General features: G+C 39.4%; 1 protein-coding gene across 2 annotated transcripts; it reads right to left on the bottom strand.

Moving 5' to 3' along the window:
* Positions 1–7,644: 7,644 nt before the first annotated feature.
* Positions 7,645–9,042, bottom strand: LOC149140827 (phospholipase D alpha 1-like). Of its 2 annotated transcripts, none has more exons than XR_016264741.1 (2): positions 8,671–9,042; positions 7,645–8,399 (listed from the first exon to the last, which is right to left on the bottom strand). XR_016264741.1 is itself a non-coding variant. In XM_089449315.1 (2 exons), exons 1-2 carry the CDS (start codon positions 8,897–8,899, stop codon positions 8,043–8,045), a joined length of 450 nt encoding a protein of 149 aa, XP_089305441.1. In that variant the 5' UTR covers positions 8,900–9,042; the 3' UTR covers positions 8,028–8,042. The 2 variants fall into 2 exon arrangements, 1 of the variants encoding a protein (XP_089305441.1); XM_089449315.1 differs by having other exon boundaries at positions 8,028–8,399; positions 8,807–9,042.
* Between the last annotated feature and the right edge of the window lie 4,211 nt (positions 9,043–13,253).

Here is a 13,253-nt window from a genome sequence, read left to right as displayed (position 1 = left end):
GTGTCACATATTATAATTGGATATAGTTACCTGTCATACTTGGTTTCATTGCTCAGGTCATTTAAAAGCGGCCCTCGTAAAAGGATGATTCCTCAACTCATAAAGAAAGGAAACCCCATATGCAATAAGAGATCTAGAATTAAAAAAACGTCGAGGTTCTAATTACCCATCGCAAATTTAAACCTAGTGCAGTGTAGAAGAAACAAATTCGAGCTCTGTAATCAAACCTTGGGTTGCCATGTTCTCGTACTACTTGTGAATCTTGTTGGAGGTACTACACACCTAGGACCTTCATCACTGGCACATGCATACACTTAGTTAGAGCATTCACTAACATGCAATGCTTCAACATTGGAATCTTCACCAGATTGGTGCCTTTAACTGTCCATGCATGCATGGGACTACATGAAAGATCCTCTCTTCATGATTTACTCCCTAATTTTCTCCTCCTTTCACTTCGCAACTGACTAATTCTCTCTGGAACTTGCTATGGGACTACATGCAAGATCCTTTCTACATGATTTACTCCCTGCTTTGCTCCTCCTTTCACTCCGCAACTGGGTAATTCTCTCTAGAACTTGTTGTAGGTGTTGAGTCCTCTCATTGATCACCACTATGGTGCATTGCCTTAGGATCTTCACCCAGTGATGCTATATCATGAGCATTGTAACCTATTTTCTGAATCAATAATTCTTTTTGTTCTTTCGATTTTCTTTTTAGTGTTTTTGCTCCGCAAAGTTGTGTGTTCAACCTTTACTAGCTAGATTCATTTATGCAGGTTTTCTAACACATTTACATGGTATTAGAGCCCATAGGTTGCTAGATAAAAGGCGCACCAGTACTTTATTTTGTAGGTATTACAACTTGGATATCGAAGATCGACAAAAAAATGGAGTTTCCCAAAGCATCAATCCTAACACCGTACAACTATCATGAATGGAAGGACCAAATGGCTCGATACCTTCGTCAGAAAGGGTTGTACAGGATTACCATGGCTACAGAAGTGGAACCCACTTCAGCCATAGAGAAATCCAAGTACCTCAACTGCATGGATGAGACCCACAGATCCATATGCATGTGCATCTCCCTAGAGTTGCAGTTTCATCTATCTGTCTGCAGTACTCCCAATGAGATTTGGAAAAAGGTTGAAGAAATCAACGGGAAATAGGATGAGATGAAAGGACATCTGCTTGAAGTGGAGCTGCTCTCATTGGATCCACAGAACTATGATAGAATTCAAGACTTCTTCACCAAATATAATGATCTATTGCTGCAACTCAAGGGTTGTGGAATTGACAAATCCAAGGAGGAGAGTCGCCAAGTTCTCTCTATTATGTCAAAGCTTGGACCATAATACTCCATCCTTGTGTCTACATTTCATTCAGTAAGGCTCGCAACAGGTAAGTCCTACATTATGCCTTCTCTCAAAGAGTTCATGGAGTACCTCACTTTTGAGCAAGATAAACTCATTGGCATGGGGAAAATCAAACCTCCAAAAGCGCATGCATTTGCTGTGCATGATGGCAGCCACAATAAAATTCACAGATCTGCTTCAAATCGGAAAAATCAGCAGCAAAAAGACAAGGGAAAATCACATTCCCATCCAACTAAGGAAGGGTACACCAAGCCCTTCAATGACTGCTCCGGCTCCACAAATGAGAAAGGGAAGAAAGGAGACAAATGCACCTACTATCACCGAGGATTCCATCCAGAATCCTCTTGCATGAAGAAACAAATTGACCAAATGGCAGAAATATTTTAGAAGCACAACCTTGGGGACCACATCCCTCAGGGTGCTAAGAAGAAAACTGAGGATCCGCCACACGGGAAAGGTAACAATTTTCATGCTTTAGTTGTAATTAACTCTTCCCCTGATGCATGGATTATAGATTCTGTTGCATCACATCATATGGCTACTGCAAAGGAAGTTTATTCCTCTTTGGATGCATGCAAAGGACCTCCCATCCTCATGGGGGATGAATCACCTATTGAGGTCACCGAAAAAGGTAGAGTGGAACTTTTACACGGAAGCTTTGAAGATGTGCTTCATGTTCCAAAACTTTTGGTAAACCTGCTTTCAGTTTATCAGATCACTCATTCCGGCACCAGAAAGAGAGTGGAATTCACTCCAGATGTAGTGAACATATATGACCTACATAGAAGCTCCAAAATTGCAACCGGTGAGGTAAACAATGGAGCTAGATTGTATACATTTTTTGAATTTATTGAATCTGAATCCTCCTTATTGCTTACACATGTTGATGATAGTGGTAGGCTTTGGCACGAGAGGTTTGGTCACTTAAATTACAAGTATATGCAGCAGCTAAGCAAGCATGAGATGGTGGAAGGCTTGCCAAATATCAGTTTCTCCAAAGGAGTTTGTGAAGGGTGTGTCCTTGGCAAACATCCTAAAGAAAAGTTTGACACCGGCAAGACTCACAGAGCATCCACTCCTCTAGATCTGATCCATAGTGATCTCATGGGGCCTTTTCCTCATCCTTCCATCAACAAAGCAAGGTATGTGCTTACATTTATTGATGATTTCTCACGATATACTTGGGTGTATCTTCTCAGGGCCAAATCTGAAGTTTTTGCATACTTTGAAGATTTCAAAGCACTAGTTGAGACACAGTCAGAGAGAAAGATCAAAGCCCTCCGTATAGACAATGGGGGGGAATATGTTAACACAACACTTCAAAACCTTTGCCTTGAGTCTGGCACATAGTTGTAGCACATAGTTCCATACACTCCGCAGTAGAACAGAGTTGCTGAGAGAAAGAACCGATCTCTCAAAGAGATGGCTTCCTGCATGCTGCATGCTAAGTCACTACCTCATAAGCTATGGGCTGAAGCACTTAATTGTGCTAACTACATCCAGAATAGATCTCCTCATAGATCTATCAAGGATCAGAACCCCTTTGAGGCTTGGAGCGGCACTAAACTGGAGGTCACCCACTTCCGTTTTTTCGACTCCCGAGCATGGGCCAGGATCCCCTGTGAAAAGAGGAAAGCTCTTGATCCACAGAGCATTGAGTGCATCTTAGTTGGATACCCTGATGGTGTGAAGGGATACCGACTCTTGATTTCCTCTATGGACATGCTCATCATTGAGTGAAGTGTCCAATTTGAGGAAAGACTCTCGCATGCACCTTAATTGCCACATGTAGACAACTTTTATCTACCTCATGTCCAAGACGATGACTCAGTAAACTCGGATGCAAATACAGAGCATGCAGATGCTGAGGTAGAGCATGCAGATGCAGAGACAGAGTCTTTAGATACAAATCCAGTGCATGCATACGATGATCCACATCCAAGCCCAGATCGGGCTTCTAGTAGTGAATCAACTTCCTCTGTCATAAATCAGAGAACAAGGAGCTTAAGTGCGATATATGCACAAGACCACCCAACTGCTAGAAATGGTTTTATGGGGGATAATTCTGATCCGCGGAGGACTAGCTCAGAGTTTATTGAGCCTCCTCTTGCCCTTACTGCAACTGAACCAATGCCATCTCGACATTGTCATGTGGTTCAATCTTCCGATCGTAGTCTTATGCTGAGGCTACTAGGCATCCCTCTTGGGAGTCCGCCATGGAGGAGTACAACTCCCTCCTCGAGAACCAGACCTGGGATCTGGTCCCCCTTCCTTCAGGAAGGAAACTTGTCTGATGCAAATGGGTCTACAGGACCAAGAGTGCTGCAGATGGGCAAATCACCAAACAGAAAGCCAGGCTAGTAGCCAAAGGCTTCTAGCAAGTGCATGGCATTGATTATGATGAGACCTTTGCTCCAGTAGCAAAGATGGATTCCATATGCCTTGCACTTTCCATTGTGGCTGCCCAGGGGTGGGAAGTACATCATATGGATGTGAAGAATGCCTTTCTTCACGAAGACCTATCTGAAGAGATCTACATGGAGCAGCCACATGGTTTCATTCAGGATTCATCTTTGGTTTGCAGACTGAAGAAGTCTTTCTACGGCCTTAAGCAGGCCCCGAGAGCTTGGTATGCGAAGATGGATTCTTTTCTCTTATCACAAAACTTCGAAAGATGTAAGTCTGATCTGAATGTTTACATGCTCAGGACACATGATTCTCTTCTTATCTTAGTTTTGTATGTGGATGATCTCCTAATCACCAGCAGCTCGGCTTCAGCCATTGTTGCAGTCAAGAGGACCTTGCATAATAGGTTCTTGATGACAGACATGTGTCCATTACACTTCTTTCCTGGTCTTGAGATCAGCCAGGATGCCACAGGCATCAAACTCTCTCAGGCTAAGTATGCACGGGATCTCCTCGAGAGATTTCACATGACTGACTGCAAGCCAGCACCGACTCCTTTTCTGTCTGGGGTCCACCTTGAGGATGGAGGTGACACTCCATTAGTTAATAGTACTCTCTACCGACAGCTAGTGGGGAGCTTACTGTACCTCACCCACTCCAGACTAGATCTCTCATATGTAGTAGGGGCAGTTTCCAGATACATGCAAGAGCCACATGAGCTACACTGGAAAGCTGCCAAGCGCATTCTCCGATATGTGTAGGGCACTATCACCTTCAGGATTCACTATGCAGCAGGCACTGCATTGAATCTCCTTGGCTTCATAGATTTTGATTAGGCAGGAGACAACATTGATCGCAGGTCCACCTCTGGATATTCACTCAGTCTAGGGTATGGCCCTATCTGTTGGTCGAGCAAGAAGTAGGCTGCTATATCTCTCTCTTCAGTTGAAGCTGAGTACAGAGGAGTAGTCAACATCACCATTCAGGCTCTGTGGCTACAACACTTCCTCACTGAGTTGGGCGTACAGTTCCACCAGCCCACTGTCATCTGGTGTGACAAGCAGACCACTCTCAAATTCTGTCGGGATCTAGTACAGCGGCAACGAACAAAGCACATAGAGATCTATATGCACTACATCAGAGACTTAGTACATGATCGGGTCGTTGATTTGTAGTTCTTTTCTTCAGTAGAACACACTGCAAACATCTTCACCAAGACATTCAAAGAGCAGAAGTTTTACTCTTTGCGCGATCCTCTTGGAGTGAAGGACATAGTTGCTTAGCAACTGTCTTTTCTTCCTCTTTCCTTTTTGATTACATTGTATTTTGAGGGGGGGGTTTTCCCACGACTTTTTCCCTCTTTCCTCAATTTTAATACAAGTTGCACTATATTTTGGGTGACCTTTGGCCTTAGTTGACAGGGCCCATTTTCTATTTTTCCCCATAGTGGTGTTCAAGGGGGGTGTTGGAGGTACTACACACCTAGGACCTTCATTACTGGCACATGCAGACACTTAGTTAGAGCATTCACTGACATGCAAGGCTTCAACATTGGAATCTTCACTAGATCGGCGCCTTTGGCTCTCCATGCATGCATGGGACTACATGCAAGATCCTTTCTGCATGATTTACTCCCTGATTTTCTCCTCCTTTCACTCCACAACTGGCTAGTTCTCTCCGGAACTTGCCGTAGGACTACATGCAAGATCCTTTCTGCATGATTTACTCCCTGATTTGCTCCTCCTTTCACTCCACAACTAGCTAGTTCTCTCCGGAACTTGTTGTAGGTGTCGAGTCCTCTCATTGATCACCACTATAGTGCATTACCTTGGGATCTTCACCCAATAATGCTATATCATGAGCATTGTAGCCTATTTTCTGAATCAATAATTCTTTTTTTCTTTCAATTTTCTTTTTAGTGTTTTTGCTCTGCAAAGTTGTGTGTTCAACCTTTACTAGCTAGATTCATCTATACAGGTTTTCTAACACATTTACAAATTTTGTGTTTCCAGCAAGCACCAACATATTTATTTGGATTTCATAGTATGGCGGCCATCTTATTCAACGAACTTTGCCTTTTTCTTATCATTTCAGCGACAATACCATTGCCTTTTTCATGTAATGCTTGTTAAAGCCCAAGGTTGCTCGAGGCCTTTCTACCTTACAGGCCTCTTGGCTTCGAATACTCTCAGATCTCTCTACAAAGATGACGTCCTTCTCTTCCAATTTCGCTATGCCAGATCTTTCCGTCGATTCTCTGATAAACCGGCTTACTACATGCATTGGCTGGCTTACTCCACACTGACAAGTATGGTGGGAAGCTTGACTTTTCTTAGAGGAAGAGGTTGCCCCTCTTCTGGATCTTGGGCCCTCTCATAAGGGAATAGACCAAGATCATGTTTCGAGCAAACTAATACACACCAATACACTATTTTTCTGAATTCATCACCCAAAGAACTGCTTTGATACCCAATAGAAAAATATGACAATATTTTATTAAATGAGATTTGTTACATGCCGAATATATGATAAAGCCCACTATATAGCAATAGGATTAATAGACTTGATCAGCACTAAAGTGAAAGATAAAGACTTCTACTTAGCTACAAGTCACTTTTACGTTGGAAAACAAGAAGTTCTAGAACACAACTTTATCTTTCAAACTCACCCAATTTTAACTTTATCTTTCAAACTCACCCAATTTTATCTTGAAACTCATCCCATCCCATCTGGAATATTCCTTTTTATATTATCTTTAACCGTAAAAAAAGAGATATTACCTAAAAAAATTAAATTGATGTACACGATAGCAACCAAGATAGCAGCTAAACCCATCCATTAGTTTGGCTCTCTTAGTATGTTATTTTTTTGCATGAACAAACCAACCTACCAACATAAAAAGTTTATCGAAGAGACAAACGGGGAAAAGTTTCAATAGCTTTGATCTCCCAATTCTAAGATAATCCATTAAAAAAAAACTACTTATAAAATCCAAATTCCAAATATGAATAAGGTGAAAATGATTAGATTGGACTAATATGATTTAGTATCTTTTAAGAGAATGGCCAAAATTGAATTAATTTGGGATTTTTTTCCGTTTAATATATATTCAACAATAACCATAATTAAGATATATGAATAATATTTTAATTTTTTTAATATACTTTATCTCTAATTTATTAAAAAAATAATCATGAAATTTAGTTAAAATTATCTATAATTTAATAATATTTAACATCACATATAATTTAATCATTTTTATTTTTATTTAAAATTTTCAAGATCGACCCCACGGGCCATGGATAGTCGTGGAGGTACGATGGTTGGCGAGCGAAGTGAATGCCCTGAGAGTGCTTACCTCAGGCAAGGGCTAACCAGCCATATATTGAGTCATAAATGCCCTTGCCATCTATGTATGTGGTGCACAAGCTTGGGATGGCATACATAACTCCGGCGGGCGACCTCGCGTTTCCGGTGACATACGCGGGACCCACCAACGAGGGCCCGCCCGCCCCGTCTCGTTTTTGACAACGGCGACCCTCCGTTCCCGCCATCCACGTCAGCGCACCGGGACCCATTTTCAAATGACCACACCTTCCCTCGCGCCCATTTCATCATTTTCATTTTCGAACGTGGATTCCTCTGCAACCTGCTCTACGCCTGCTCTGCGCATCCGCTGCAACCATCCGCTGCATCCTGCTCTGCATATCCTCTGCAACCTGCTCTACGCCTGCTCTGCGCATCCGCTGCAACCATCCGCTGCATCCTCTGCGCTGGTTTCTGCGCAACATCTGCCTGCAAACGACTGCGCAAGAGCTGTGGTCTCGTCACAGTGGGTTTGCATGAGTCCCTGGTAACTGAGAAGCTCCACGGCCGTTATATCCTCCCAGATAAGGACCAGAACTCTTACTCCCTGATCCGCTTTCTTCTTCAAAAGTTCACCCAATGTCACAGTTTCTGCACCAGGGATCATCCTTTCCTTGTCCCTCACAAGCGTAATCTTGGTATTTACAGACCATCCAGCAATGTATATAAATTGCTCGGCTCCATCAATGTACTGGTACACTTCATCCCACAGTCTCGGAGGCCTGTATAAGGCGCGCTCCTCGCCATGACCCAGCTCGATCCTGGGACGATAATTTTCTGATAAGTGAGAATTCTGATACAGATTGACTCTGCATCCTTTCCTCTGCTTGAAATACACATGCTGGACCCCTGGGAAGTTTCGATCTCGAATCCCGGAACCCCAGTATGGATCTTCTCAGACTTGTTTGAACTGGAGGCGGGCATGGATCTGAGATTTCTTCAGCTGTTTGGAAAAGTCTTCATTATATAAGTCATACCAGCCCTCGATGACCTTGCCGCTGAGGATTTCTGAGATTGGGATCTTGGCTCTTCCAACCACTTGTGCAGAGATTTCCAATCCCTTCTTAATGCTGATAACCAGAGAGGGCGATGTGTAGGCGCAGAGTATGTGAAAAGTTTCGTTCCAAATTGGGTTTGTAGGTTCACGGGACAGAACTCTGGTTCTTGCAATTCTAGCAATACCAATATCTATGGTGGCATATAATCCAATGTGCTCATCTAGATGGAGAAGCTCCTTAACTTCCTCCCCCACCTGCTCAACAAAAAATCATTAGTCCTACTTCAAAATTTTTACAAAATGATATGCATTCTTAAACAAAAGACCAAACCTGGGCTTCAGCAAGGTCCTCACAATCATTAGTCCTACTTCAAAATTTTTACAAAACGATATGCATTCTTAAACAAAAGACCAAACCTGGGCTTCAGCAAGGTCCTCACAATCATTAGTCCTACTTCAAAATTTTTACAAAATGATATGCATTCTTAAACAAAAGATCAAACCTGGGCTTCAGCAAGGTCCTCACCTTGTAGAGAAACAAGAATCAATAAACCAAAACCAGGATCTTGGAAAATTCTCCACCTTGTTTCTCAACAAGATGTACTACTGTTCAGTAAACATCAAATACAAGATCCATAATCAAAGGTGGTTGACATCATTACCTTTCTCAGCAACCTGGGTAAGCCTCCATGACTGAGGTGCCTAGCTTCAAATATAGTGGCAGTAAGTGTACCATGAACTACTTGGGATGCCATTGGAGACCTGTATTAGAAATCTGTAAATCACAAAAGTAATGCAATCCACTGACTATGGAGATGTTTCAAGCTACACAAATTTATAAGAGTACAGGGAATTTGAAGACCAGCAGGTTTTTAGACCACTGTTCATTGGAACATGTTTTTCTTGAACACTTTAGGTCTGTGAACATTCTGTCATATGGTATTGATTCATGAAAACTAACTCTACTTTGGTAAGGAAAAAAATTATTTTGAATGATGTCTTCCACACATCTTGTGGATCAACAGGTATCTAGTGATAAATGGACTTCAAGTAGATTCTTTTGATTAGTTTCACTCCCTCCAATGTGTCGTGAATATCATCAATTGAGGGCTTGGGTACCTTCTGTTGTTTCTAGTCATTGCAAACAGATTTTGGATAAAAAATTATGCCAAGGAAACAAAATATGGGAATTTTGTTTTATAAGGAGGTGGTGGCCTTTAGATTCAATAAAATTTGGAACCTTGTTTTTAAGCTTAATCAAAAGGGAAGGCCTTTGATTATGGTAGATCTCTTAGCTTAAGAAAATTGAAATAAGATACTAAGACGGTACTGAATAAATAATTTACTCAACTTGAATAAACTTTACTAATACAATACATGTAGAAAACGTTATTGCAATACTCCCAAAAGGTTTAACAAAACGAATTTATGAATAACCAGAATCATAGACAGTAATTCAAATACTTTGAGGAATGAAATTAGCAAATAGTAGAAATCAAATACTCATAAATATCATAACTCTATCATGGAAATAAGGGAGATTTATCCTCAATCTTTCCTCTCTAATAATTCTAGACAATCCTGCTTTGTACTGAAGAATAGAAAAGAATGACAGAAAACTACTCACAGATAAACACACACTGCCATGAACCAGTATGTGAAACCTTTGATTAAATCTTAAAATTGAGGCCTACAAAAAATATATATGAAAGTATTTTCTGATTACAAAATCCAACCCCTCTCTCGATTTGCTTCTTAAAATTTAAAAGTTTCCATAACAACAATTTGTTATGAAAAATTATAAAAATAGAATTAACCAATAGAAAATAAATAGTTTGTTACAAATTAAATCAAAAGCTCCGGTTATGTTTCTTTATTTGGAATTTTCTGTTGTAGTTAATAAATTTTAGGAAGGATTGCAACTATTTGTCGCAAAATTTCACCAACTGGATCACTGAAAGATGTCATCTTCCTATAGGCTACATCCAAATCTGAGCATTTCTTATAAGTAAGAGAAACTGGAAACAGGTATTTGATCTAGCAATGGATGTAGAAATCATTCATTAACTCACTGATGAGTGTTTTACCATCTATCTCCTCTTTCAAATTTACAAATTTACTGTGATCCCCTTTTCATTCAATCAATATTTTTTAGTGGGCCTACCGGGAAATCAATTTATTTGGTGTTGTCCAGGATGTAGGTAGTCCTAATTCTCTCAAGATGTTAAATTTGGTGTGAAAATGATCCAAATCACTTTGAACTTCTCTGCATTTTTCTTATACATTCTTATGAAAATTATTTTTCTTTTTGGACTTTCTTAATCTTTATAATTAAACCAGTTCTATCTCTGATGCCTACTACCCTTAATTGCTCCTTGCCTCTAGAATTTAAAAATTTTACAATCTTGTTGCCTAAGGTTGGCTTGTGTCTTAATTCTTCATGGATTTGTTGTGCAACTATTTTATTTAAGTGGAATAATTTTTCCTCTTCCCTAATTACCTTGAAACATAAGAAATAATGTCATCCCATAAACTTTTTCTTGCATCAACTAGAGACGGAGCACCTACTAATTGCTTTTTCAACCATTCAATATGATCTGAAAATGCGTTATTTTCTTTAGATGCTATAATAAGAGAGGTTTATTTATCCTTTAATTCTTTCTTCAAATTATCAATGTATTGATCATTTGGTTTGAGTGATTACATTACCTTAGTCAACTTTTCAGTTTCTGACTGTTGTGTTTCAATAGGAGTATCAGAGATAGTTTGACTAGCTCTTTCTTTCAGCAATTGTTCTACTTGTTTTTCTAGTTGATACAATTGTTTATTCTGCTCAATCATCAATGAGAAGAATATCTCTTTTTCCTTAGTGATAGAATCTAACTCCTTTGTTTGAACATGTTCAATTTTCTCCTAAGGACATTTATAGCAGTATCCCTTACATCCATGAGGGATTGGATGGCATTGATATTGTTTGGGTCAGGTTCCAATTTAATAATCATGCTTTCTATTTTCCTTATCTTCAGTGGATGTCTTCTCCTGTCTCAACTAATTAGTGATTTTCTTCAAAGATTTCTCCAATTTTTCCACAGTAGCCACTGAGTTGTTATAAGAATGGCACAACATTTCACCTGTTTGCCTAGGAAGGTCCATCTAGTCCATTGGATGTATCTGTTCCAAGTTAACAGTGAGCCTACTTGCTTTGTAGTCATAAGGAGTTTTAACATTTTGTGTCTTCAGCTCCAAAACTGCCAGTTGTAGTTGCTTCTTTCCAAAATCCATTGTTGTTAATAATCTAGTGCTTGTAGAAGGACCTTGTTTTCATAACTCATTGAAAGAAATCTTTTTAAGCTCTACATTCTTACTTTTGATTTCCATGAATTTGGAAAATAAATCATTTTTTGGAGCTAGAGTTGCAGAGGATGAAGGGACCTCGGTGACAGCCAAGGGAAAAGACTTCATGTTGAAAGAAAGCTTGCTTGTTGTATTTGTTTCACCGAGTGTTTCAATTTCATTATAAGTTGCTTCAATTGTTGATTATCCATGTCTCTATCCTTGTTCTTCCACGCTCTGCCTTTTCATTATTTTGAATTGTACCTATGATTCTAAAGTTCGCTATGACTATCTTGGCTACTCCTTTTCAGCTCTGATTTTGCAAACTTAGTAGAAAATCCATGACTCCTAATTCTTGTTGTGGCTGCCCTGGTTGAAGCTGTTGGTTCCAGCATGTGATAGTCGATGTTAATTTCAAGTATAAATGATAAATCAAATAGTAGTAAATGACATTTAATCAGGATTGTTCATGATGAGTGCAATCCTATGAGCAGGAGAAATTATTACAATCTTTATAGTTTAATCATTATTAAATAACTAACTAGCTGAACAAAGGACAGGAACTCTGTGAAGGGATTGGTTGATTTGCAGAGATTGTAGAAATGCATAATTGTAATGTGTACAATTGTTAGTAATGGTTCTAACTAATAGGCCACAACACTGAAAGTAATAATATTAGCCATTCATGCCACCAAAGGCTGAGAATGACAAAGAATGAAATAATGGGGTTTGGGTTCTTTTTGAGGCTGAGCTGCTTTAGCTGGGCTTTAATTTTTAGCTTCCTCACTTCTTTTGCATCATCAATTAGAAGCTCTTGCAATAATATTATTGATGTGCTGGATGGCATTGCCCAAGTAGCTAGAAGTTTTCTCCTTAATTCTGTTGGTATTAATCTTGTTTAGTTACATGCTTTGATAGGTAAGTGATACGAACAAAACTATTTTTCTTCTGTATTTCAAGCTAAAGCAAACTGCCTTCTAATTTATATGTAATCAAAATTGGCCAATCAGATCCGCGGATCAAGTTGGCCAATCAAATCCTTCTAGTCTCAGATCTGTGGATCAAGTTGGCCAATCAAAATTGCATGCAGTGAATCCATTTTGCTTGATCATGTTCTTGTTAGTCAAGCAGCATATCATCAGTTTACCCTTTCAAGATGTACATATTTGTGTTGTCATTATTTTATCCTTTCAGGGAATACATATTTATTGATGCAATGGTTTTTACCCTTGACTTGTAGAATTCTCTTCCCACACACGATCCGTCATATTTCAGATTGATGCAGTGTGTAAGACTGTAAGTGCATAAAGGTGCAATGCGTGCATATTTAATGATGTCCTGTTTCTCTTAAAGCAATTCTTTTTGATATTTTCACTGGTTTAAATTAAGTAGCAGTTGATCAAAAATATTCTTGCTTCAACTGAAAGCGGGTTTATGATTGATATGGTATATCATTCTTCCTTTTATAATCTTAAACATGCAGAAACATAGAAAAAAATGCACCATACACAGTAATTTCAATTACATACTGACAATACGATCAAAGAGATCAGCAATAAAATCTATAAAATGAAGGTTAAAATAATTTGCAATGGAGCATCCATTGCAGTGATTATCATAATCGATTGTTTAACCACTGTTTAATTGAAATTATATGTTCACCGAATCAGGTAATTCCTTTCCCACCAACCAATGTAACTTTGCTCCATTGCAGTGATTATCAATCTACACTTCTTAAAGGCAAATGGTGCAAGTGCAGACAACAAGTTAGCATAA

Source organism: Pinus tabuliformis, chromosome X (genome assembly GCF_031772625.1).
Source record: "Pinus tabuliformis cultivar Carrire ecotype Pingquan chromosome X, CPIR1, whole genome shotgun sequence".
NCBI classification, from domain to species: Eukaryota; Viridiplantae; Streptophyta; class Pinopsida; order Pinales; family Pinaceae; genus Pinus; species Pinus tabuliformis.
Note: the sequence above shows the minus strand (reverse complement) of the source record. Positions and strands in the feature narration are given on the sequence as shown.